This window comes from Corvus moneduloides, chromosome 4, assembly GCF_009650955.1.
Source record: "Corvus moneduloides isolate bCorMon1 chromosome 4, bCorMon1.pri, whole genome shotgun sequence".
Lineage (NCBI taxonomy): Eukaryota > Metazoa > Chordata > Aves > Passeriformes > Corvidae > Corvus > Corvus moneduloides.
The window spans coordinates 59,907,663-59,934,647 of NC_045479.1; the positions used below are offsets into that span (position 1 = coordinate 59,907,663).

A 26,985-nucleotide genomic window follows, 5' to 3' on the forward strand; every position below is an offset into this window, starting at 1 on the left:
AACAAAACCTCTCCATGCATGCAAGGGTTGTTTTTGGGGAAGGAGTTTCAAGCCTGTTAAATTGTGCCTAACTCATCTTTTTAGCATCTTGGGGAGGAGGTGCTGAGCATCCTGAACTCCAACTGACTGCCTAAAGACTGGGGAGCACCCAGCACATACCCAGACAGATGCACTTCCACCTGTGGCCCCAAACATAGATTTTGATGCACATCCATAAAAACTTATCTCCGGAAATTTTAGCCTCTACAGCTCACAGAACTGGACTTTAAAATATTAAAGATATCAAGCATTATTTTGAATCATGAGCATGTTGCTCTTGACTTCTAAGTATTCTGCCACTCATGTCATTCCTAGCTGTTTCTATTTTTAGTATGATTTAATAGATGGTATACAAGGTCTTTCATTAAAGATCCTCTTTAGTAAAGGTGCTTATAATTTTTCAGTGTAGTCATTGTTACTTTAGAACTTCTTTGTTTCTAAAGAATATATTTGTTCTGACACAGCTGAAACATGCACATTATTTAGTGCAATAATGATGGCAAAGTCACAATTTCCCACAAATAGAGGTGGCCTCTGAAAGAGATCAGGAGAGAGAAGTGCTAAAGGGCTGCACTTTACTCCGTTACTGGAGCCATGCTACTCTTAAGGTGACCATAGTCACGGAGGGCTCTCAGCATTGGATGCAAGCATAGGGAGCAGACTTCCTGCTGGTGTGGCACCAGCCACCCCAGTGATGGTGGCACAGCTGAGTTCAGAGTCCCATCCTCAGGCAGGTTACCAGTGTTAATACTGATAGCTGTCAGGATCTGCACTTCACTTGTGACCAAAGTGGTCTGAGATGAGGTAGATGGAACCCATTCCCCAAATCCATTTACTAGAGGTTTTCCATGACAATAAGTGGCTGCAGTCAGAGCCCATTTCCTGAAATCATCATGAGGGAGGCAACAATGTGCTGTATTTGGGGAACTCACCCATTACTGTCACTACCCAAAGGGAATCTAAACAGAAAATTGTTCTTTCAGTATCCAACTGGATCACACTTGCCTTGATTGCAGCTAGTTTGGCTTTGCTATCACTTGGGAATAAAACCCTTCACACTGCTCCAGCTCCCAACTCAACTTAGGAGAATGCTTTACATCACTAAGGAATGCTAACAGACAGATTTTGACAGAGATGTCAGCAATTGTAATAAAGTGAAAATAGAAAACTTTGGTACTGGTGCAACCTATACTTCGCATTAACTTTTAAATAATGAAGGGCAGACTGGCTCAGCTTTTGTTCTTTTTTCACAAGGTTGGCTAAATAACTAGAGCAGAAGACAGTCCTTAGATACAGGTTAGGGGAAGGCTGAAAGAAAGGCTTCCTATCTGGATTCCCATTAGCTCATTATACAAATTAAGAGTTGCTATGTTCCTTGCATCTGTCTAACAGCTGAATTTATGCAGCAACACCTCCCTGCACTGCTGCAGAATGTGCCATCTGAGAAAATGAAAGGGCTTTAAAAAAGCTGTTGAAGTTAAACTCATAAGTAAGAAGATAATGTTGCTCACCCACTAAACCATGACTGCTTGCCTGTAGCTTCATACCCAGTAGCAAGTGCAAAAAAACTGGAGACATCCCAACATTGATGAAAAAGAGACAACTACCATGTATTTAATGAAAGGCAAGAGTGCATAGGAAGAGCTACCCCAAACTCCTGGTATTTTATCTTTGAGATAAACCAATAAATAGGCATGTGGTATTTAATGTTACAGCTCTCAGAGATTAGATAAATTTTAGAGTAGTATTGAGGATACAGAGACTCTAAACTGCCTAACAGTTAGAAAGAGCAATCAGTCCTGACAGCACATGTGCTCACTACTGCTTAGTTATTTACAATGATGTATCCAGTAAATTTGGGTCTATTTTTGTTTTAAAGTTTATCTCCATCAAAGTGACTTAGTAATTTGTTACTATTTAAACTCTGTGCCTTGAACCTTTACTTATGGAAACTGATTTCACTGCTGCACCCCAGAGCCTCTCAGCTGCAGAAGAAATGGAACCTTCAGGGGAAGGTATCTTTAGGGGCAAACTGCTAGCAAGCAGTGGTCACTATATAGACTGCTATTTCCATTATCAATATAAAATTGATCACTTGGGCTGCGTGGTTTTGTTTGAGATTCCTAGTAGTAAATGGAATTATAGTACACCAAAGCAAAGATTAGGCAAATAATAAAAGGTACTTTTAAAGAAACTATCAGAAAGCTCCCAATTAAAAAGAAAACACTGATATAGCTATCAGTGGTGTTGACTAGGCCATCATCCTCAGTCATATTCTAAACTTCACAACAAACTCTGAGGAAAAAATAAGGACAGGGAGGCACTTCTGCCTTAATCTATCTATTTAACAAGATAATGTGATTTTTGGATGAGAAAGCTGCCGTAGCTCTTGCTTATCTTGACTCCAGATACACCAGCACAAGTGAAAGAGCACAATTCAGGACTCTGCTGTTCAATCTCTCTCTCCACAAGCCCTTGACAGGACCCCCAGGACAAGAAGAGGAACGTGGCCCTTATTTTAAAAGGACTGGATTGACTAAGGGTCCCAACATTAGTGACCCATCCATCATGATTCAGTTGGATTAACTGAATCCTGGTCTCCTTAGAAGCATGAGCCATCAATACAATGTAGGTAAATGTGTTTGTCTTAGCCTAGCAAAAAAGGCTGAGGGAGAATACACTTCTTTGAATCAGTGTATCAAGAAAAAAAATAGAAGGGTGAGAGATTGGCAGTTGGAGGTAAGAACAGTAGTGCCCAAATGAAAGATACAAACTGACCATTTAGGTAGAAAACAGATTACAAAACTAGTTATAGCAAAAAGTCCTGAGAGGAACTCTGTGGGATTGTCTCCTTCTCCTTACCCTGAGGCTGCAGATCAGCTCAGCCTGAGCCATCCCTGATGCATCTGTTGGGCCTGTCCACAGCACCCACCTGGGGAAGGACCCTGGCCCCAGCAGCTGCCTGTTGCTCAGCTCACCTTGCAGACGGGCAGCTTTACCCTAATGTTTGCCTTAAATCTGTCCTGCTGCAATTTAAAATGCTCTTCTTCTTATCCTGTCCCCAGTGGTTATGGAGAACAAATTGCAGCCTGCTCTGGGGAGTTCAGCCCTCCTAGTTCTAAGCTGCCAGGGGACCCTGGAGGGCAAGATCTTGTGAATTTATCAATGTGTTTTATTTAATGTCTTAATTTATTTATATCTTTATTTAAATTTCACTTAAATTGGTCTCCAGTTTCCTTGCCACTGCTGGCGCTCACTTAGCTATTGTGACGGAGTCATTTTGGCACAAGGACATGCATGGAGAAGTGCTGGAGAGAAACAGCAAATTTTGTTGGAAAAATTTACTGGGGAAGATGGAAAACTCCAATTTTCACTTCTATCCAAATTGATTCATTTGCCCATGCGTAAATTTTACTTAGAGGTTCAACATACATTTTCCACAAATTTGCACGCAAGTAATCATCTCTTATATTAATTTATATTAAAAGTAAGTACAAGGCAACATGAATTGTAGTTAGTAGTTTCCAGAGTGATTAGGAATAGATTTTTTCCACTATTCAGCTGTTTTTGTATGTGTATTAAACTAATTTGTTTATTTTCAGGGAAAGAATTGCATGAAAGCAATCCTATGTCAGTTCAGAGGCAAAATTTCTCATAACTGAGTGGGGGAAAAGTGACAGAGAATGTTTTGGTATAGAGATGGTACTGGTACACAGAAATCAAATAAAGGCAACACTTTTAAAAACTAAATCTGTGAGAAATTGTTCTTCAGCTCTTTTCAACAAATGAGAAAATGGAAGATCTGCTACAATAGTATACATCTGTTAGCACCTAGGTACTGCTATGAAGAATAGTTCTTATAAATGGAGAAATAATTAGCAACATCATTAATTTACCAGAATCACAACATTGTGCTTTCCTTTCTTCTTCAGATCTTTCATGAACTCGGGCAGACCAGCAAAATTCACTTTATCATAGGTGAAGTCCAGGCGACGTTCCATGTAGTCAATGTCAAAATGCTGGACATCCTAAACATTTTTAAAGTAAAAGATTACATTAATACTTCATCCAGCTCTGGAGTTGTCATCACAGAGAGGACATGGATCTGTTGGAGGAACTCTAGAGGAGGGCCACAAAAAGTGATCAGAGGACTGGAGCACCTCTACTATGAGAACAGGCTGAGACAGATGGGGCTGTTCCACCTGGAGAAGAGAAGGCTCCAGGGAGAACTTATTGAAGCCTTTAAATACCTAAAGGGGGCTTATAAGAAAGTTGGTGTCAGACTTTTTATGTAGGGTCTGTAGCAACAGGACAAGGAGTGATGGTTTTAAACTAAAGGAGGGTAGATTCAGACTAGATATAAGGAAGGAATTTTTTACCATGAGGTGGTTGCCCAGAGAGGTGGTGAATGCCCTATCCCTAGAAACATTTGAGATTAAGCTGGATGGGACTCTGAGCAACCTGATTTAGTTGAAGATGTTCCTGCTCATTGCAGGGGGGTTGGACTAGATGGTCTTCAAAAGTCTCTTCCAACTCCAACTATTCTATGATTCTATGACTGAAGTATTTGATACAGAAATCAGAATGTATGCAACTGTGTTTCTAAAAAGTCACTAATGTATGTAATGAAACCTAAGAGATTGTAATTGTAATCCTAGCAGTGGACTACATAGAAATGTAGAAATCCTAGTTTAGCAACTATTTTGCAGTGATCTGCATCAGTAGTACCATTATTTATTTTTAAAATGCTAGCACCTCATACTGCATAACAGCAAATCCACACCAGAATTGGCTGCTATGCAGCCAAGAGCAGCTCTTAAACTTCACATTCAAAGCCCACTTTCAATGTTCTTTTAAGCATTATGAAGATATTACATGCAAACCCACTACATAAGATTATGGATGTCCTTTTATTCTACAATTCTCTTTGTAAGATAATTATTTTTCCTCTATTATAATTTTAATCACCTCACTTCAGAGTGTAAGATTAGCATATACAGTGAAAAATCCATACTTACATATGGGATGTCATGGTGCTCCATGCGATTGACAGTTTCCTTCAGAACATCAAGGCTGCCATAGCCCCAGCGGGAGAGCTGAAATCCCAGAGACCAGTAGGCTGGCATGTGTGGGCGTCCAATGGCCTGCAGCAGGAATGAGGAATACAGAAACACATGAGGTGAGATGAAAAGAAGTTATTCTGAACATCAGGAGAGGCTTCCAGATCATTTAAGGCACAAAGACCAGGGCACAGGCATCACACCCCTGTTAAATACCCATTTCTCTCTCCAAGTGGTTCTCAGCACATGCTTGGCACTTCTCCTAGTGGATCCTTGCTCTTCAGAGAGGCTCCAACAACACCCACACTGAGCATCACTTCTAAGAACACCCCAGTAGAAGGCACAGTGCATAAAAGCCAGGCTGATGTTAAATGCAGTCTCAGCCTCTGCAGCAGCATGGGCCCTCACTTACAGGGTGCATGCCATCAGAAATCCAGCATGGATCCTCATGCCACCTGATCCACAACAACCCCACAAACCCCTTGGACAAGAGAGGGCAAGTCTCCAACGACACACAGCAACATAAGCTTTGCAAACTTCTCTTGCCATGTCCAGCTGGACTAATTCATCAAGCATCTGATGTTTATTTGAGTTCTCTGAAGTTTTAATCATATTTACACACCAACTTGATGAAATTCAGCTATTTATGGCTGACTACTGTTATTGCTGGCCCACAGCCTTGTGTTGCCAGGCACTGACAACCCTCTTAAATGCCAGTTACTGTTTGGTCCCAAAATTCTCAACTGAAACACAAGGTAATGAGTTAAATATGATTTTATAAATATTTGATTTCCACTGTCTGAACATAATCCATCTGTAAATGGCATGGGGAAACTCAATTGAGTGCACAGGGAAGCAAGGCATCCTGCTCTGCTTCCCCTGGTGAGAGCTGCTGTGGTAACCTGGGATGAGCAGTGGGCAATCACGATGTGTCTGTTCTGCAAGTAAGCTGAAATCTGGCTTTGCCTCATTAGTACACACTAGTGTTTTCTGGGGGACATCTCTCAAAATCCTTACTTCAGTTACATCCAACGAAACTAACCTTTGATTTGTATTTTTAACACCTTTGCAGGCAATACATGAAAATCTAGTAGCTAGTAAGCACCATGACTTATTAATCAGCTGCAGCTACTGTCCCCCTTTGGCTAAAAAATGGCTCCTCCCTTATTTCCTTGTGGATCTCCATATTTAGGTAATTATGCTTAGAAGTGAAAAATAACAAAACTTGCATATTGGCAGCTAAACCCCATCTACTTTAAATAAATAAATCAAGGCATTTCTGGCAGTCTGTACTTATTGCATTGCTAAGCTTTCCGGAGATGCATTGCATGAAGGCACACCCTCCTATGGGATTTTCTCCAGGAAGGGTCTGACCTGGGAAAGCAATGCTGAACTTGAAATTGCTCTAAAATACGTCACATTTGCTAGAGCATCAGTACACGGATGTACAAAGCGCATCAGACAGAAAACCTCATGTGGGAGAGAGGCAGAAAAAAGCCGAGGATGTTTTAATGCCCCTGATCTGGGGAACACACAGGGTAAATTGCTTCCAAAGAAGAAAGGCTTGGGAATACACAGTCAAACCTAAGCCCTAAGAATTACAAATTTGGCTACAGTGTGCTTTTGCATATTGGGATGCTGCTGTTTCACCTAAGTGAAAACATGAGGAGGCCAGAACAACTGGTGAGGTTAATGCTTTGGATCTCTCCAGGAGGGATGCTCTGGCTGATCAGCACAGCTGCCCCGTACACCTGCTACTTGTCCCATCCCACCAAACTTAACTTTCCTGATCCTCCTCAACACCACCTTCTCCTCCAATTCAGCTGGAGGGGTCTTCAGAAGAAGTGGGAGCAGCTCTCAGCTACATGTTCCTGCCACAGAAGCACTCAGCTTCCACTGCACGGTGCTGTGCCCTCGCCAGGACAGGCCCTGAACAGACAAGGTGGTCCCTACCACGTAGGAGGAGGTCAATGGACAGACACATGTCATAACTACCCTGGTGCTATTCCACCTCCTTGCATATGTCATTAATTTTTTTCCAGCGTGTGTGGACATGCCTGATCATCCAGACTATCTTTCAAGCTCTGTCGGGGTTTTCCGTGGAGAGCATGGGGCGTCATGGCGCAGGACAATCTCCCAGACACCCTGTGAGCCAGCACCAAGGTGTTCAGCACAGCATGGCAAGCCTCAGGGCAAGAAGTCTTTTTCTCTGTCACATCCACACCCACCATGTTAAGGATAAATTCATCTGAGGAGGCAGCAGAGCTTGTTTTAGACCAGCAAAGGCTGCAAGATGAGCTTTGTGAACCCCCATTTTGTGCTCCTAAAGCAGATGCATATTTTGCCCTTGCTTTCTCTACCATAAACAGAGAATGACCTCTACAAACAAGGTTAAAAAAACAGACCAAAACAAAAGAAGTCCCTAATGAAATAAAATGCACAGGCTTCTTATCTTGGACAAGAGAAATAGGGAAAACCACCTGATAAATATCAATCTTGCAGATAAATGCAGAGCCTTGTGCCCCGGCAGGATGTCTGCATGGCATCTGCTGCCTCTTCCCAAGCAGGCTGGGAAATGGGAAAGGGGTGACCAGCCTGGGCAGAGGCAGTGGGAGCTGCTGAGCAGCTGTGCTCCAGGTTCTGTGATACCCTGGGTAACTCCTGGCTGGGGAGGACAGTCAGTGCAGGACAGCACCAATACAGTGCATTTCAAGAGCTGGATGGGGGTTTGCTTCTTCCCCAATGTCCTATCAAGCATCCAAGTGGACAGCAGTGGGGCTGGAGGTGGAGCTGTGGCCACTGGTGGGTCAGTCAGAGCCCTTCCAAAAGGGCACATCCCCAGTGCTGGGGTTTGCTGAGGTTCAGCTGCCCACTCTTACGGGATGGTGCTGTGTCACTGTGGACCACAGAACAAGATGGTATTTTATGACAGCATCCCTTGAGGAGTTTGGGATTACAGCTGAACCAACAGAAAAATACCCACCTTGCAAGGAAGATATTAAGTTTTTAAAGCAATTAAAAAGGTTCACCAGACTGGTGCATCTATGGTGAGCTTAATTGAAACCAGCAGAACATTTGAAGAGGAAGGATGAAAACAGGGCAGCTGGGAAAACAAATGTTCTTTTTTCTAATTATGCTGCGGACTCTCTCTAATGGATCCCCCGAAGCTTCCTGATAAAGTAACTGACATATGGTACCCACTCACAGATGGATCAGCAGAGGCAGGAATGTAATTTTGCAAACCTGAAAACTCAAGCTGGATTTGATATATATTTAGGATCTAGTTAATTCATATAGATTGTATTCTGCATATAAATGATCACAAAGTACAGCAGCGAGAGAAAGCCTGCTTGGCAAAATTGACTCCCATAGAATCAGAAAAGGTAGATGGGGTATGGCAGGGGAACTGAGGGAGGCAAATGCAGAAACAGCAAACATATGGGGTATCCAAAATGAGAAAAAACAAACAAACAAACAAGAAAACCCCCCAAAGATATGGTAGTACAGAACCAGTAAAAAAAAAAAAAAAGATCCTATTTTCTCTTCCTGCACTTGCTTCTTAAATAACTCCTGTTGTTTAATAAATTCACTGTTAGTTTTTCCATGCTTACATAACTTGGCATTATGTGTATTTTTTTTTCACTTTCTTTGGAGGCACTTGAGAGCTGATGTATCCAGGGGGTACCCTGGAAGCATTTTGTGGTAAGAACAAAGTGCAGTGGAAACAAGTATATCTAACAGATAAAATCTGTGTCTAGGGAGCAGGTGATCTGTATTCATTTTCCCTGTGTTGGATTATTGGACAAATAACACTAATATGAGCATCAATGCTATGAACTAGGTTATAAATTCTATAGAGTAAATCGGGAACCTATTCTGTTAACACTATGACCAAAGACTTTGATGAGAGAGAGACAGCTGCAGAGTTATGCCTATATATCACAGAGGCTGGAGAGAGATACTCCTTCCTTTGCTCAAAAAGGAGCTGAGATCTCCAGCAATGCAGATTGCTAATCTTGCACCCTAATTAGCCACACAAAATGATTTCTGAAGCTTGATATTTGCTTCAACTCCCTTTCTTCAAAGAGGAGTTACAGGAGGAAACCACAAAAACCCAAGTGGGTTAATGCTCTGGATTTAGACACAGAAATAGTGTTTCTGTATAGTCACACAATGGCTAAATTCTGCAGGTGCTCCTATGGCCCAGGTATCTGTATCCAGCTCATCCCCTATGACTTAAGGCAGGCAGGTGAGTGACATGGTCACCTAGTCATTTAGAAGGGTAACCTTCACTCAAACTAACAGAAGCTGAGCTTTGATTTAGGAGAGCAAGAAGAAAGGCCCTGCAGCTGCTAAACCATAAAGAAGATGCTCACAACCTCAAGAATATAAAAAATGTGAGGATTTTCAATGCCAAGGTCTTCAAACCTTGTTCTTTGCTGCACAAAATAATTATCAGCTGTTTATTTCTTCTTGGGGAATTCAGCTGCGAGACTCTCACTGAATCATCTGTGATAAAATTGAGGTACAAGCAGGTTCCCCATGTTACCTCTCCAACAGGAGAATGGACTAGAGACCTCCTGAGGTCCGTTACACCTGTAACTAGCCCACACTTCTGTAAGGAGGAAGCAAACCAGCAATTTTCTCTCCAAACAGAATTAGGAGACTTGCAGTTGTCAGAGACTGAAATATTATATTTTATGACTTAAACAATTTCTTTAAGGACTTTTAAAACTGTATTACAAAAGCTGAAGAGAAGACTACCACACTCTGAATGGGGCCCTGAGGCCTGACACTGCTCACTGATGAAGATAAGATAAAGTAACAACTCAGGGCTGGGGACATTCACTGAGCATAGGCTTAACACCTCCAAGATGAGGACCACAGCCCCAGGGCTATCAGCTGCCAGGCTCGAACAGACCCTCGAACCAAGGGGTGGAGGGAGGAGAGGCTCTGTGTATCTTGGAAAAGCCTCTGGTCAGAAGCGCAGTGACTGCCCATCCTCCACTGTGCAGAGGAGCCCAGCTGAGGGGTCCTCACTGGGGTGGGGGAAGCTTATCCACAGCAGAAGGGGGTGACATGGCCCATCACAGGGGCCCCCCTCAAAGGGGTCCCCAGACCCTGCACCAGAGCACCAGAGATGATGCAACAGACCCTCAGTGTTGCAAGGGACAGTGTGTCAAGCCAGGCCCTGCAAGGGGAGACACGTGGGCATTCCCACCTGACCCAAAGTGTATATTAATCCATGGGATTCTGTACTCTTCGGCGTGTGGTGGCGTGTGGTGGCGTGTGGCAGCGTGGCATGTGGCAGCGTGTAGCGGCGTGGCCACGGTGGCGACGGGGGACCCTCACCACCAGCAGACCAGATGGAGGGGAGCAATGAGACGTCATTGGGACCCTCGGATGGGTGATGTGCTTCCATCTAACCCCTGCCACCTCTCCCTGTTCCCCCACCCCCCACGCATACTTCTTTTTCTTCCCTTCTCTTTGCCTCTTATACTATTAAATAAAATACACCCATTTTTTGGCAACATCTAACCTAGTTTGGTTTTAATCTCATTTCTGGGGATATTTTGAACCTTCTAAGTTCTTTCTGGTTTATGCTCAGAGACTTAGCTTGCTTTGCTTTCCTAGGTCTAAACCAAATTGTAACAGCAGTGTGCTCACTTACAGCTTATTATTGGATAATTTGTGATAAAATAACAAATTAATGGCTTCCTCTCTACCCAAGAGCTATTAAATATCTATTTGTTGAACCCTAACATTCCTGAGTGTGTTGTTATGGAGCTCATACACCACTGCTATGCACTGTTGGTTCTGTTCTGAAAGGCCACCAGTGGTCTTGGCAATGTTGGCCTGGAATATCAGGCTCAGCTCAGTGCCTGAACTCTTTAGCTTGCTACTGCTTTTTCTCACCCTCCTGCAAACTGAGGTGTTTGCCATTAGAAGTGAGATTTGTGTTACGTAATTGTTCTGCACACCAGACCTCTTCTGCAGTAGGAGAAAAATGTGATCACTGTCACATATGGAGAGCTGTACAGGACAATCTCAGATGGGGCAGGAGCAATGCCCCACACAGCTGGGCTCAGGGACAGGAGGGAGCAGAAGAATCGGGCTGGAGGCTTCTCCTTCCCATGGGACTATGCCCAGCACATACCCTCTACCTGCTGTCACTGCTGTAGCACTCTGGTGCCACTGGCAGGATGCATCACCTTTAGCTCACCTCTGCTCCAGGCACAGCAGAGGGACAGTGGTATGAGCATTTAGCCCTCTGCTCCCTTCTCACACCCTGCTGTCGGGGTCCCTTCCCCCTGCCGTGTAGCCCTGGGAGAGGGGCCCCGAGGGCACAGACACGGGGTCTCCCTGCCCCTGGTCAGCCTCGTTCCCATGGGTTGGTTTGTGTTCCCCTGTGTGGGCAAAGGACCCTCGGTCCGGTGATTGTAGAAGTTCCTCGGCAGAGCTCCGGCCATGCGGCTGGAGAAATAAACATCTCTCTGAAACAGCTATCAAGAATCTGTCCATATATGTTTCTTTCCCACGGGACTCCTGATTTGATACATTGTGTTACAGAATCCCCACAGTAACACCCTGCCTCACTCTTGGAGCAGATTATCCTGGGCCAGGCTGGCATCCAGGGCCACCACAGCTTTTGCTGTTGCTGTCCTCACTCCATGGATGCAGAGAGCCTGGTGGCTCTGGCCGGGCAGCTGCAATAATCATGTGATCACCACACAGGGAGCCCTGTTCCTGGCATAGCCTGGACCCAGCAGCTCTGGCCAAGAGTCCATGGTCCACCCTGGGTGCTGGTGGCAACCTGGAGAGGTGTGTGGGGAAATCTTGTATACTCCAGAGACCAAATAAAGAGCTTTGTTACAAAGCTGTCCTAACTCACTGGTTTGGAGGGAGCGACATGAAAGCACAGAGCAGAGCTAGGTTCCTAAACCTCCCACAGAAACAAGTGTAGCAGGGGCAGAGAGGTGGCTCAGATATTGACGTAGCACTGAAAGCCACAGCACAAAACATTTGAGAAAGGTATAAAGCACTTTGCTCTGGAAACAGATCCCTTGTTCTCACCAGCTGTGCTCCAGCTAGCACCTGGCCACCCTGCCACACCAGTGGGGCCATCCTGGAGAGATACAATGCATGGTCCCTGCAAAAAGCAGTGATTGTGGCAGATGCTTGCGCAGGAGGGAGGTGCCTCGCTAAGCTCTGCAGCAGTGCAGCCTGGTCCCACCAGGGGCCCCTGCAGCCAGGAGCTCCCAAAACACCAATTCCTGGAGGAGACCCATGCAAACAGCTGAGAGAGCCAAGCTATGCTGCTGAGCAGTGCCTTGCAGACATCAGTCACACTTCTCCTTTCTACCCCTTCTCCTTCCCTATAGCATGACAATGACTGCACAGGGAAAGTCCTCTCAGTGTGACAGAAAATACAATTGAAAAAGAAAGTCTTTTCTGTCTCCTTCACCACCTTCCCACATATCTTGTACATAAAAGCCAAATTATTACCCTAGAGACTAATAATATGGTAATTGTAACACTTCTGACCTTGGAATTTCAGGATGTTTACTGAAGAAGTTATTATTTCACACTGAAATTACTAACATACATTCTTTAAGATTCCCTAGAGAGCTGAGCACAAGCTCAAAGAATACAGAACAGGATTTTTTTTGTCCTGGCATGCGACATGTCTCATTAGGAGACGCCCACTGCTCTCCTTTACCTTGTTTTCTTTGCTTCAGCTCCATTTCCAGAGACGGGTGGAAAGTGAACTGCTGCTACCCATCAGCTGGGGAGTGAGAACTCTCTCATTTTATTTTCAGATGCTGACCACCTGCTAAGCTACAGAAATGCTGCCTTCAAACACCAGTGAAAGACTTTGAAAAGAAACAGGGGTGGCTCTAATTTCCATCGTACTGCTGCACTAACTCCCTTGAAAGGGGGATCAAAGCTCCAGCCTGGGGGAGAGTTGCTTTACTTCTCCCTCCCCTCTCCCCCCTTTTTTTCCCCCCTTATTTTATTACCCATGTGTAAGTTAAAACCCCAGCCTGCTTGCTGGTCTGTGGCACTGGGACCAGAGATAGTTTGAGCTGGGAGAGAGTTAATTTTCTTCATAGTACCTGGTATGGGGCTGTATTTTGGATTTGTGCTGAAAATAGTGATGATAATTCTGGGATATTTTTGATTTTGCTGAGCAGTGCTTACACAGAGTCAAGGCCTTCTTTACCCCTTACTCCACACCACCAGTGAGGCGGCTAGGGATACATAAGGAGCTGGGAGGGGACACAGCCAGGACAGCTGAGCCCAACTGACCCAAGGGATATTCCACATCATATGGCTTCATACTCGGCATATAAATCTGGGGGAAGGGAGAGCAGGAACATTTGGAGTGATGGCATTTGTCTTCTCCAGTAACTGTCACATGTCCCACCATTCCCCAGATTCCTGGAGGTGGCTAAACACCCTCCTGCCCCTGGGAAGTGGTGAATGAATTCCTTGTTTTGCCTTGCTTGCGTGCACAGTTTTGCTTCACCCAATAAACTGTCTTATCTCAACCCACGAATTTTCTCACTTTTACCCTTTGGATTCTCTCCCCCACCCTACTGAGGGGGTGTGAGCGAGTGGCTGTGTGAGGCTGAGTTGCCAGCTGGGGTTAAACCATGACAGGCAACTGGTGGGGACAAGTGCAGAGAGAGCTGGAAACCTCCAAGCAACAGAGCAGTCGCTCCTGCTCCAGGACATGGAGGGGCACCGTCAGCCTCCCACCTCTCTGGGGGGTAGCACCTGAACCTCTCCTTGGAAAAGGAAGGTCTAGCAGAGCCCACCACCCTGCAGAAGCTCCAGCCTTCCCAAAAGAGCAGCATGAGCCAGTCTTACCCTTTCCTTCACCAAACCAGAACCCAGCAATACCTTCCTTCTGGGCTAAATCCTCTTTTTCCCTCACTCTAAACCACAATACTTCTGTTCCCATACAGGCACTTTAAAAGAAGGCAAGCATAGGATATGGAGGCTTTAGAAAGCCAAGAAAGACAAAATGTTTGCTGCAGATCAGAGCTCAGGCCCCTTTGATAGGTGGCACATGGGAAGGCAGAGCACACACACATCTCACTGTGAGCTCTGAGTGCCTGGCTCTGGGATGCCCTACCCTGCCCAGCCTTCCAGTTGCAGCCTGATCCTCAGGGTCTGCACAGTGACCCCCTTCTCACAGTAACATGCCCCTTCTCAGCTTTGCTCCATACCCTTTAGGTTTGACACTGATTTCTTTATCTACACAGCTTGGGTCTGAGGTAGCAATTTTCTGTGGAAAGGCACAGTTGAAGCATCATTTGGTGACCAGGAAAAACATGTTATCTGCTACTTTTTTCTGCGCAGACCTCACTAGATAAGAATTGCATGTACACTTCCAAAACAGCCATTTGCATGTGTACTCTCAGCTCTTTGGAAAACATTGGGCAATTCATAGCAAGTATTTATACTCTCTGAGACAGCAGTAAATGCATTGTTATACATCTATGCTCTCCAATGCAATTATATGGGTTTTCATTAGTAAACAACTAATTTGGCTCCAAAATCAGCAAGCAATTCCATTGGCAAATAAAGGCTTGAAGACTTTAAAGTCCATTCAACATCTCTGAAATCCAGCATATGTAAAGTTCCGAAACATTCCATCTGTGCTCTGCCTAGTTTGTTTACTTGGCCCACAGTGTCAAAATGCAGTCATGTCACACAGCAAAGACTGTAAAGCTGTGACGGCCCAGAGAGGAGTAAGCTCAGACAGATTTCTTTCTAATCATTGCATCCCTTTAGTGCACTCCTGCATCCCATCCTGGCATACTGCAGGAAAGGCTGGAGATGTGCACTGAACACCCAGCCAGCCTGTGACAGACTGTTCACAGATGCTCGAGCATACGCCAGTTGTCCCATGGATCTGAAGCTGCAGCTTTGCACGAATGGATCAGGACAAAGCTCTGGCTGCGCTACCTGTTGATACTACCAGATACTGACAGGACTGTGTTACAAGGCACTGCTCCATGTGCCATGTGCACTTTTCTACTGACCTCAGTGTATTGCTGAACTACGTTTTCAGGAGTTGGTCCCATGAAGAGATAGAAGTCGAGGATCCCTCCAATAGTGCGGAAAGTTAAAGCTGGGTTTGGAGACAGAGTAACATCTAAAATGGAAAAAAAGGGTTCTCAGTACAAACCAGCTCTGCACTGTACATGGGAATGGGTCAAGAATGCATCAGGGGAGGATGAGACTCAACATTAGGAGGCATTTCTTTACTGAGGGGGGCCAAATGCTGGGACAGGCTTCCTAGAGATGTTGTCGATGCCCTGCATGTGTCAGTGTTTAAGAGGCATTTGGACAATGCCTTAACAACATGTTTAGCTTTGGGTCAGCCTTGAAGTGTTCAGGCAGTTGTACTATAAGTACGTTTTATGTCCCTTCCAACTGAAATATCCTATCCTATCCTATCCTATCCTATCCTATCCTATCCTATCCTATCCTATCCTATCCTATGTCTCCCCACACTGGGCTCTTCTGTGCACCTTGTGGGTACAACTGGATGAGAAAACAGGGCCTGAAGGTAGGCAGGCTATTGCTCAGTGTTTCTGTAATCTCTGCTTTCAGATTGGCATGGTGCAGCAATAAATCACAGAAACCCACCCAGAGTGGATTGCATACATCCATTTGTCTCAGTTTCATATATGTAAGAAGAATCAACAAGCTTGTGTTTAGGGTTCCCCTATGCTATTTTAATCTTATTGAAAGCCATTGTCTGCCAGGGGAAACTGATTTTATAGACTGCGTGAAGGTTCCCCTTTTCTGAAATTATACCACTAGATTAATGCAGTAAGGTGACCATGACAACATACAAAACTATTCTCCAAAGACAGAATATAGGACTAAACTAAATTGATTTTATTTCATTATGCCAATCTCAGAGGAAATTTCTTCCACCTTCTTCTTTCCCTCTATTTCCATCTATTTTCATTAAAAATTTAAGAATGTATTTTCCCTGAAAATGCCTAAAAATGCCTAAAAAGTCATTCTGCTGAAATCCCTTTGAAAACTCTATAGTTACTCCTGGAAGCTTAGTCAGGGAGCAGTCACTAATATTTGTATCACATTGAAAAAGCAATCAGTAAAACAGTTTTTTATACTTATTAATTTATCATATTTCTATATGCAGTCTATACAGGGAATCCATATATCTTTTTACCTTGTGCATTGGAGTTCAGAAGGAGAACACCGTGGGCATTGGAGTCAGGTTCCACGCACATATAGAAAGGGTGAACTCCATAGAGGTTGGCAAATGACTGAAACATAGAAACAACACATGAGGTATGACTTGACTGCTATTTTTCATAGTTCTTGTCAGGTAGATACATATGCACAGACAAGGAAATAAATTCAGTCATAGTTAGAGATTTATTTTGACAGGCTGGGGATTTTTTCATCTAAATTGTTGTGAAGTCAAATTGATAGAAAAGAGGGCTTTTTTCTGCCTTATCAAAATGGGATTTTTTAGGCTTTCCCAGTTAAACCTTTGATATTCTGCCAAACCCTTCAAAATGGCATGAGTAAGAGTAACTTTTCTAGTTAAAACAGACTCACTAACCACTGACTCCAGTTCAGCCAAAGATTTAATGAGTCCTGCTGAAGTCCAGCTTGTTTGGATGAGCAGGGATTGATCTGAGCATGAAATGCAAAGCTTTCCTGAACCAGGATCTTGGCACACAACATACTTTTTTTCTGAAAACTGCACTGTGAGACAGCTTCTGATAAAAGGTTTCAAAGTTCCCTCAAAGCAATTCATGGCTTTGTCCTTTAATTAAAACTGATGATACCTGCAAAGCCTGTGATATTCCATGTTTGCCACCTGCTTTTGGTGACACAAGCTGGGACAAAGTGTTGCACAGAGTGAATTACCGTTGGTGCCTGATCCCTGGCGAACATGCCATAGGTAACGAAGTCCATGTTGTGCTTGAAGGTCGGGTGCTCATGTTCACCAAACCCATACACAGAAGTGGATGGAACAGTGGTGGTGATCTGAAGGAACTGGTTGGAGAAAAACAGATCAACCAGGGGACTGTCCCACCTGTGACAAACAGAGGGAGACAGGATTAGTTTGCTTGTCCTTGGAAGGTATCATTTTAAGTTCATGTCTGGCTATTTACACTTTTTATGTGTTTTGGAGAATATCAAAAATCCATTAAATTCTATACATGCTTCTAATGTGATGAACCTAACACATTAAATTTATCTTGCAATGGTTGAAGATATCTCATCTACTTATGCAAAAAAACCGCATCAATATAATTTTTGAAAAGAACAATTAAAATAACGGAAGACAGACTATAAATCTGTTATCAAAATAAGTGGTTGCTTATGCTATTTCTATGACAACCAACATGAAAGGCTAAAAATTGTTATTACACAGTGGAGTTCAGAATCCTTAATGAGAACAACAGACATTTTATCAGCCTTTTTTTTAATGTTTTGGTGTATCAGAACCTGAATACCCCGAACTTCATGCAGGTGCCTAAAATAGGGGTATAGTTTTCTCCAGACTCTTCTTGAACAATATGTTTTTATTGTGATGACTCTCTCCTACTTCTCTCACCAGCTTAATGCATTTATTTCTATTGAATCATCTGTGAACACAGGCTCACATTTTAATTAGGTGCTACATTTTGTTTCCTATCTCTAGAGCTATAATGAGCTGCAAGTTAGATGGGGAGAACATGGTCAAGCTGTGGAGAAGTGTTTTGTTAATGGTCCCGTGTATGCCATGAGTAGCTCATTTAGATAGCACCCTCTCGAGCCTTGTTTAACCACAAACTTGTTACAGCTAATTAAAATAAACGAGCCTAAGCCATAGAGCACAGAAGTGGCATAACTCTTCTTTTAATGTTCTTCTGTCAATGATTTTGACAAAATTAAATGGTTGATCAAACTGACTGGTAAATCAGAGAAACGGAAGATAAGCTGTGTCAGTGGGGAGCAGCTCTACCCCCATGAGTGGAGTGCTCTGGTGAGTGGCTTGCCACTTGTGCCATCAGCACCCCTGCCTGGGGACAAGTCCCTGCTGCTGGGAGGACTGGGAGGGCACCATTGCTCCCACAACGCTAGCCTGCTCTCCCCCCGAGGATGCAGGGACAGCCACTCACAGGGATGCCTAAGGCACCCCCTTGCCTCTCTGTGCAAAAAGCAGGCACAAACTATCCCTAAATTGTCCTAGACAAATCCAAAGTCAAGCACAGGTACTAAACGGTCTGTGTATTTTTTTTAAAAGTCCCTTTGTCCTTTCTTACAAGCAGGAAACGGAAGAATTTGTATATAATTCTTGATTTGGTTTTTTTTTGCCAGCAGGAACCCCTCCCTCCCTCCTTTCCATCATCTCCACCTACATGCAGTACTGAATAAGATTATTTTCTTTTAGGAGGGTTATGCATGCAAAACATCCCTGAGAATCAGATCCAGCCCTTGACAAATAGAGGCCTTTCTGCAGGAAGTGGTTGCTGTGTAGGAATAGGGATGGGCTCTGGAGCTATATTCCTGTCCAAAGGAGACTGTCACATGGCTCTGCTCTGTGCCAAGACAGGAAGGGTCCCTGCTCTGAGCAGACCACAGGGTTATGAAAAACTCAAACTGTGTGTCTTGGGGTGACTTTATGATGTTGTATCCCAAATCGCTGTTCTATGCCCAGAAATTAATTCTGTGCCTTTCTATGTCTTTAAACTGAGCCTCAGGTGGGGGGAGAGAAAAGTGCACTTATTCAAAGCAGTTTGCAGTTTGTTTTCATGTTTTCAAGACACAGATAAACCTCTCTTGCTGCTAATAGCAGCGGTGGGAGCAGGAGGAAGCACCCGGCTTGCTTCCTTTCCAGCCAGCTTTCGGCCAGTTTTTCAGCTCCTTTTCCTCTGGAGAGCTGAGCTTTTGTTTTCCTGGGACTTCGTTTTTTTCCCTTTTTCTCTGCTGGATGGTTTCAACATCAGAATACACTGGGAGGACTTTCCACCAAGGCCTTGGCCCTGGAGGTGGGCCCACCACCCCGTCCCAGCTCCAAGGAGGGGGAGAGAGAGATCTACAGAAGGACGCTGACATTTTCCCAGGTTTCTCTCAGCAGAGGGAGAGGTTTTATTATTTAGCATTATTATCCTTTTCCTGTGTGTTTGTTAAATAAATAGTTTTTATCTCTTTCACTTTCCTTCGAGGAAAATTTATTTTTTCCTGAACGTGGTGGGGGAGGGATGGTTGTAACCTGCCTTCTCTCAGAGGATGTATTTCCAAATTTGTCCAAACTGGCACACTATGCCAGAGGGAAAATGCTTTGGAAAGAGCTTAAATATCTGTCCTAACTCATTGAGCTCTCCCCACGATGTCTGTTCAGAGGACATGAGGCTTTGTACATTTGTGGTACCCACATTACAGCACTGACAGTTCCTATCATGAGAACACTTTGTGTTACCATGGCATTAAAGTATTCCTTCAGCTCAGCAAGTCCCCTCCCTGACCAGGAGGGTCACTGGGGTGGTGCAAACAACAGCCCTAGGAACAAGCCCTCTGCCCCACCATAACTTTACATGTTGTGGAGAAACTGGTTTATGACTCACGCATTCCTTCAGGCATTCCTTCATGCACTCTACTTCTGCATGACATTGCCGTAACAGTGCCCTGCTCTGCACCCCTCCATGGCTCAGCTCCCTGGGGGCTGCCACCCCACCAGCACAGCTCCCATGCTGTGCCACCACCACTGCACCCCATCAGCCTTGTCTTTCCCTAGACCTCCGCACGCCAGCACAGCTACACACTAAATATAGCATTAACCATGACATAAAAAGGCTGGTGATGACTCTCTCTTTTTTTCTGGGCGTCATTGCGTCATCTCCATCTGAAGGAAAGCATGGACAGGTTTTCCCCCAGCACTACTCTCTGCCTCCACCCCCAAGCAGCTTCCAGAGTCCTTGTGCTCTCCAGCACACTGTGGCAAGCTGTTGTGCTACTTTATGTGTTTGCTCGTGTGGCATTGGCAAAGAGCAATCACTTAAATGAAAAAAATTACGTCTGTCATTCCTTAAACCCTTGGATACAATAAAAGAAAATGTCATATTTCTTCCACCTCCCCCCCTGCTGGTTTAAAGCAGATAGAAGGAAGAAAACAGGAGGGAGCATAAAATGACATAATGTCTGCAGGAATTTGCATGGTTTTCCTCCAAGAGTCCTATGAACCATAAAAGCACTGTGATCGACAACAGAAGGGATCTAAAAAATCTAAAAGCACAGCTGAACTGTTGCTCACTGTCAAAAATTCAACCCCTACTAGCAGTTAGATAAGGCAAAGTCTGTGAGGACAAGAACCCTTCTCTTTGCACAAGAGGTAATAGCTGCAGTCACATTCACTGCTGAAAGTCTTAACCCATTAGTGTGTCTGTGGAAATAAAAACCAGCCTCCCCTCATATCTGCCTGGCCCATTGCCTGTGAAGAGTCAGCTGTTGCCTGTCCAAGGAGTCTGATTGTTGAAAGCTACTCTTTTCTTCCAAACACCGTGCACTACACTAAAGAGTAAAGCTCTCTAATTTTTAGCCTCTTATCAGGAAAAAAAGAATGACTCAGATTGAAAAGGTTTCTGTAAAAATTAACATTTTTGGCCAGAAAGGGAACTAGTCTCACACCCAGCAGTCAAGCCACTGGCCATCAGGATGAAACACAACTGGAGTAGACCAAGGAAGCAGTATTAAAGGAAGGTGAGTAGGCAGATAGATAAAACATCCTGTTCATCTTGAAGGTGTAGATCATGACTAATATTGTCACAACATTCGAGGGGGATGACTAAAAGGCAGTACAAGATGGTTTTCAGGAGTGCAATCATCAGTCCTTTGTAACATGAACTGGACATGACCTGTCTGAACAACTTTGCTCTGTCGAGGTTTACTGGAGACCGATGACTGCAATGGCTCGAAGCACTGACTTGCCTGCTGTGAGCAGCCAGCTGCTGGCACTTCTAAAGGTGTTCTTACAAAACCTCCAGAATTACGAGACTTGGGACACATATATGATACATCATTAGGACATGCATCATGAATGATCTGAACATTTGAAAATAATTTTAAGTTGGGAGAGGCTTGGTCTTTTTCTTCTTATTATTACAATGAATCCTGGAGAACTGAGCTCGTTATTTTAAGCTGTAAACAATTAGTCCACTCAGTCACTTGGAGAAAATGTCCCCTGTAACATCTGCTTTCCTTGGCCTCCAGACCACCCTGTATATTATCTGTGTGCAAATTCAGTTGTAACTTTACCCAGCTATCCAAAAAGGGAGTCTAAGCCCCCTGGCAAAGGTTGGGCACACCTTTCCAGAGGGCCTGGGCTATTACAGTATGCCCAGGCTGCCCATAAAGTGCTAAAGCACCTTACGGAGTGAGGAGTACACACTCTATTTTCAAATGAACCTCAAATATACTGACTCAACACACTTGAGATGCTGAAGAGCATCACCTTAGGAGCCCAGCTCTCTATGGTTTTCCACTGATCTCAGATTGCTAAAAATATTTCCACTGACTGCTGGTTTTGGCTGGAGTTAACCCTCATAGTAGCTGGTATGCAGTGATGTTTTGGATTTGTGCTGGAAGCTGTTGCTAATTCAGGGATGTTTTAGTTATTGCTGAGCAGTTCTTAACAGAGCATAACAGGGCTTTGCTGCCCCTTACACTGCCCCACCAGCAAGAAGGCTGGGACTGCACAAGCAGCAGGGAGGGGATGCAGCTGGGATAGCTGGCCTCAACTGACCCAAGGGGTATTCCATACCATATGGCTTCATGCTGAGCGTTAAAACTAGCAGGAAGGTTGGCTGCAAGACTACTGCTCAGGGACTGGTAGGCATCAGTCAGATGGTGGTGAGTAATTGTTTTCATTTGCATCACTTTTCTTTCTTGAGTTTTATTTTTCTCTCTGTTATTTTCCTTTTAATTACAGTATTATTATTATTATTATTATTACTACTACTACTTTTTTTCTGTTATTAAACTGTTCTTGTCTCAACCCATGAGTTTTCTCACTTTTACCCTTCCAATTCTCTCCATCTTTCAGGCAGGAGTGAGCAAGCAGCTGGGGTTAAACCACAACACACTGTTTCACAACAGCTGTATTCCTTATTAGCTGTAAGTCTTGGGACACCACTGGACTGCAGAAGGCCCCCCAAGACTGAATTTTTATACGTTTACCTTCCTTTAAAGGTGATTTGTCAAGTAGGTGGAGGAACAATTGAGGGAGCTGGGATTGTTGAGCCTGGAGAAAAGGAGACACAGAGGTGACCTTATCCCTCTCTACAACTTCCTGAAAGGAAGTCATATACAGGAGGGGGTTGGTCTCTTCCACCAGGCAGCAACTGACAGAACAAGAGGACACAGTCTCAAGCTACGTCAAGGAAGGTATAGGTTGGATATTAGGAAAAAGTTTTTCATGGAAAGAATAATAAAGTACTGGAATGGCCTACCCAGGGAGGTGGGAGAGTCACCATGTCTGGATGTGTTTAAAAAAAGACTGGACATGGCACTTGGTGCCATAGTCTAGTTGAGGTGTTAGGGCATGGGTTGGACTCAATGATCTTGGAGGTCTCTTCCAACCTTGTTATTCTGTGATTCCGTGGAAATCAGCAGGAGTAATCAACAGATTTTCCACAAACATGACATTTATAAAAAAAAGAACTGCAGAGTATATTTACAGTTATTGACACAGTTCTGCTCTACTTCTACTGTATTCATCATTGTGATATCAGGAAATGTCCTATAACTTGCTGGAGTTATGCTTTATTTTTGCTTTGAAAAACACCTGGATAAGTGATACACCTACAATACTTCTTGTCTACATAACATAAATCTTAATGATTAGAAGACTAAAACAATGGCTCTTACAAACTAGCAACAAACCCAATCTATCCATAATGCATACAATTTACTCCCCTTGCTTTCAGCAAAACTGCAGTTAAGACAATAGCCTTGCCTATGTAAAAACGTCTTCATGGTAAGTGGTGTCTGTACTAACTACCACAAACAATAAAAAAGGCACCTGAACCCTGCAGCAGCCTTTTTGGAAATTAGGGAAAGTCTTGATTAGATTTTGGTTATTTGTGCAGTATATTCCCAAGTGCAAGAACAAACAAGGTATTCTAAACTCTTAATAGAAAGTAGCCCCTATCTGGCTTGGAAAAAAAATGTTCTGCCTTCCATTATTTGTGTGACATCATGAAGGAAAAGTCAGGATATTAAAGTGGAGAATCAAATCAGTAGTCCATCCCTCTGCAGCCTGTCTCCAGCAATGGCCCAGGCCAGATATCACAAAGGAAGGCATAAGATGTCACTCAGAGTCAGTCTTGCAATAATCTGCTTATGGAGGAAGTTTCTGGCTGTTTTCATAGAATTAACTGATATTGTGAAGTATAGAGACAAAAGTATTTGGGGGTTTTATTTTCCTACAGATCATTTTTTTATTATGCCTGAATGTGTATCCTGCCAGGCCTCCTGTGCTAGTGCTACCCTGAGGCAATAAGTCCCACAGGGTAATCACACACTGCAAAATGAGCATGTGTTTGCTATTTATCGCTGTCTTAAAGCAAATAGTTCCCAGCCTTTTACTCTCTGTTCTTGAGAAAATCTATGCTTTCTTGGAGCCTTCATGCTCTCAGTTGATACTGCCTCTGCCAGTGGTTGCTGTTGTTAGTGTGGCAAGAGCAGGAAGGAGAATAGCACTGAATCTGAGTGTATGTGCCACAAAACAACTCACAGGCTGTTTAGCTCCCTCACCTGCCTAATTACAACACAGTATTTTATCTGCTGTTTTTACTACCATAGGGCCCTGGCCAACAGTGGGACAGTTTCCCATTAGAGCTGCAAGATCAACCAGGGTATCCTGAGCAAGGATTTACTAAACTAAAGCCAATCTCTTGACAAAACATTTTTCTACTGACCACACCAATTTTGCCAAAACAGTTATTTTCTAAGTATGATGGGAGTGGAAAGAGGCTCCCTGCAGTCTCTGCTGCCCGACAAAGATGGAGCTTCACCTCTGGGGCAGCAAGCAGATCCAGGCCCCAGTCCCTGTCCCTCATGGTTCAGATCTGTGACTTGCAGCCTTAAATCAGAAGCAGGTTTCTATTTTCTCGTGGAAAACAGAAAACATCTGACATCTGGATGGGAGCAGAAGCTTTGCTGTGTCTCATCTGATCCCCTTGGCACCCCACCAGTGAATGTGTGGACATGGCCCCTCTTTACCCCCATGGCTTTGGATAGCTACTGGCACAGAAAAGGACCTTCCCTGGCTAGTGGGAAAACAGCAGGAGCTTTGGAGAGGGTGAATAAGAGGAGCAGAAGGAGGCAGGATGGGATGGGACAGAGAACAGGACAGCAGCGGATGAGAAGGAGAAAGGTAAGAGGGAGTAAGCCAAGAGGCATTACTGGGAGGAGAAAGGGAGGCAGCCCAAGAGCTTCTGGTCCCAGTAGCCCCCAGCAGTGCCTGGACCATCTCCCTACATGACTGTCTAATTTTCTCCCCATGCAGGCAAAGCAGCAGCTGTCAACTGATTACCTTGGAGCAAGCTGAAAATGTAGCAGGACTAGGCCTTTTATTCTTGCTCCTGGCTCTGCATGAGGTTTGCAATCAGCTGTTAATGTCTCTCCCCTCATATAGTTTATTCCTCTCCCCTGTTACTGTGATTACATGGAGCCCTGAGTTTGTCCTGCCCTCCTTGGGTAGCTCAGCAATGGCAAAGTCTCCCTGCATGCAGCAAGCATGAGAAACGCCTGTAAAGCACACTCAGGGATACCTCAAAGCCTCCCCTGCCTGTCCCCTGCAGCATTTCCAATGTGGAATTAAATCATTCCTCACAAGGAGGAGGCTCTGCACACACGAGTGGCAGAGCAGAGGTGGGGTTTTCTATCAAGCAGACAGACAGGAGCCTGACACCAGCTACCCCACTGCTTCACAGCCTACAGCACAGACACGGATGGCAGGACAGACCGCACCTTGGGAAGGAGGGCAGGGAAATACAGGTGTGGGCTTTGAAAGAGCAACCCCAACTTACACCGTGTTTCTGCTTCAGACAGGCTGCTCTCTCCCCAGGTGGACTGTCAGCTGTGCCAGAGCATGCTGGGGATCATGAAGGAATTTAGGCTTTTTTGGAGGGTGGGTCATCCAGCAGCATGGCTCTGCCAGCAAGGGATAAGAAGCATAATGCAAAGCAGATTTCTGAGGACCTGGGTTTGCTTTACTATGGGAAAGCTTTCCTCAGAGATATTTAAAAGGTCCATCAGAGAACCCTGACCTGGTTTGGTGCAGACACAAGTTATTATCCACCCATACCTGGGGAGTGCAACTGTAGCAACCTGTTGAAGAGGCTTTATTTGCCCACATCGACTGGTCTGAGCAGTGTTTGTGTGCATATGGAAATTAGTGACTGATTCAGCTGTTTATTGAGACAGTAAGGCAATGACCATTCACATCTTAAAACAGGAGGCTGAAGTCCCTTCAGGTGTCAGACACTTGCCTGTTTCTCAGGGACACTCTCCCACACAGCCTGCCCTAACCTGTCTGGAGCACAGAGGCCACCAACTGTGCAGCTTGGGGCCTGGATGCCCTGGAGCAGCTGCTCCCACTTCTGGAGGGAGCCCAAAGGAAAAGATTCAGGTTTTAGCATTCAAATCTGCCTTTGGGCAGGTTGAACTAACATGAAAATCTACTTTAACATGCCAGATGCCACCAATGCACCCCTGGACCCAGCCAGTCAAGTGCAGCCACTGATGAGAGTGCTCCTATAATGCTGATTGCTGAGGGCTCATCCTCCCCAGTAAAGTAAATGCAGCCACCCATAGCTTTTAGGCCAGGATAGATAACCTGCTTTCCTATTTTGAAAGATTCCATCTGCACAGCTCTTTTGGTGGCTCAGGAGATTGCAAATCCCTCTATGGCTGTGGAGCTATCTCTGAGCACCTGCATTTCCTCACTCTGACAGGATGGACAGGCAAACAAACGAAGGGGAAGCATTTTTGCTCCTCACACAGGGAATATAACTAAACTAAATATGACTCAGCTGGGAGAGGACTGGCTCCCTGACAGGATCCTTCAGACTGTAGTACTGGCTGTGCCATTTCACATGAAACCAGAATTCCCAGGAACAATTTCCCTTTCTATACACAAAATCCTCTGTCCCTGCTGGTGAGAGTATTTTGGAAGCAGCCTTGCCATTGCTTGCAGGATAAAAGTCCATTATCTGTGCATTATATTCACCCACAATTTCCTCTTTTTGGTGTTGGCTGGGTTTCAGGAGCACTCCTTTACCTGCCTGGAGGCAAGTGTACGATTTCCCATGGGGATGCTGGAGAGCAGAGCATCACTGCTGATGCTGTGCTGGTGCTGCAAACCAAGGCTGCCCTCTGCCTCCCTGGGCTCTGCAGCACAGCTCTGCTGCACCCCACACCTCTGCTGGGCATGGGCCTTGGGGGACAAGGAGATGGAGGGGAATGGAGGAGACTTTCCCAGGCCATGGCAGGGCAGTGAATGTGCCCTCCTGGAAACCTGCTCAGTGGGGACCAACTTGTGCTCCTCTGCCTGTCACTGGACTTGCACCTTTGGCAGGCCCTGCCATCTGCTCCACGGCAGGCCCCTTCCCTTAGCTGGGACATCTCAAGTTTGATCAACCTGGGCTAAACCCTTGGGGTCTGGGTGAAGGTGAGGAGGGCTGAATGGGAATGGGTCATGAGCTAGACACTTGTTATGCATTCACCCCTTACATCAGCATTCCAATTAATAAGCCTTTACAGAAAGAAGGAGAAGAAAACTGGGCCTTTAACAAAAGCCAGCTGTTTACATGGAGCTGTTAAGTCTAATGAG

General features: G+C 44.7%; 1 protein-coding gene across 1 annotated transcript in view; it reads right to left on the reverse strand.

The window, feature by feature from the left end:
• LOC116443654 (sucrase-isomaltase, intestinal-like) overlaps positions 1-26,985 on the reverse strand; it is a 63,451-nt gene that overhangs the window by 30,263 nt on the left and 6,203 nt on the right. The window contains exons 5-9 of the mRNA XM_032107960.1: positions 17,031-17,199; positions 16,321-16,417; positions 15,155-15,267; positions 5,058-5,183; positions 3,936-4,067 (exon numbers count right to left, since the gene is read on the reverse strand). Coding sequence (XP_031963851.1) covers positions 3,936-4,067; positions 5,058-5,183; positions 15,155-15,267; positions 16,321-16,417; positions 17,031-17,199 — 637 coding nt within the window. The remainder of the gene's footprint in view (positions 1-3,935; positions 4,068-5,057; positions 5,184-15,154; positions 15,268-16,320; positions 16,418-17,030; positions 17,200-26,985) is intronic.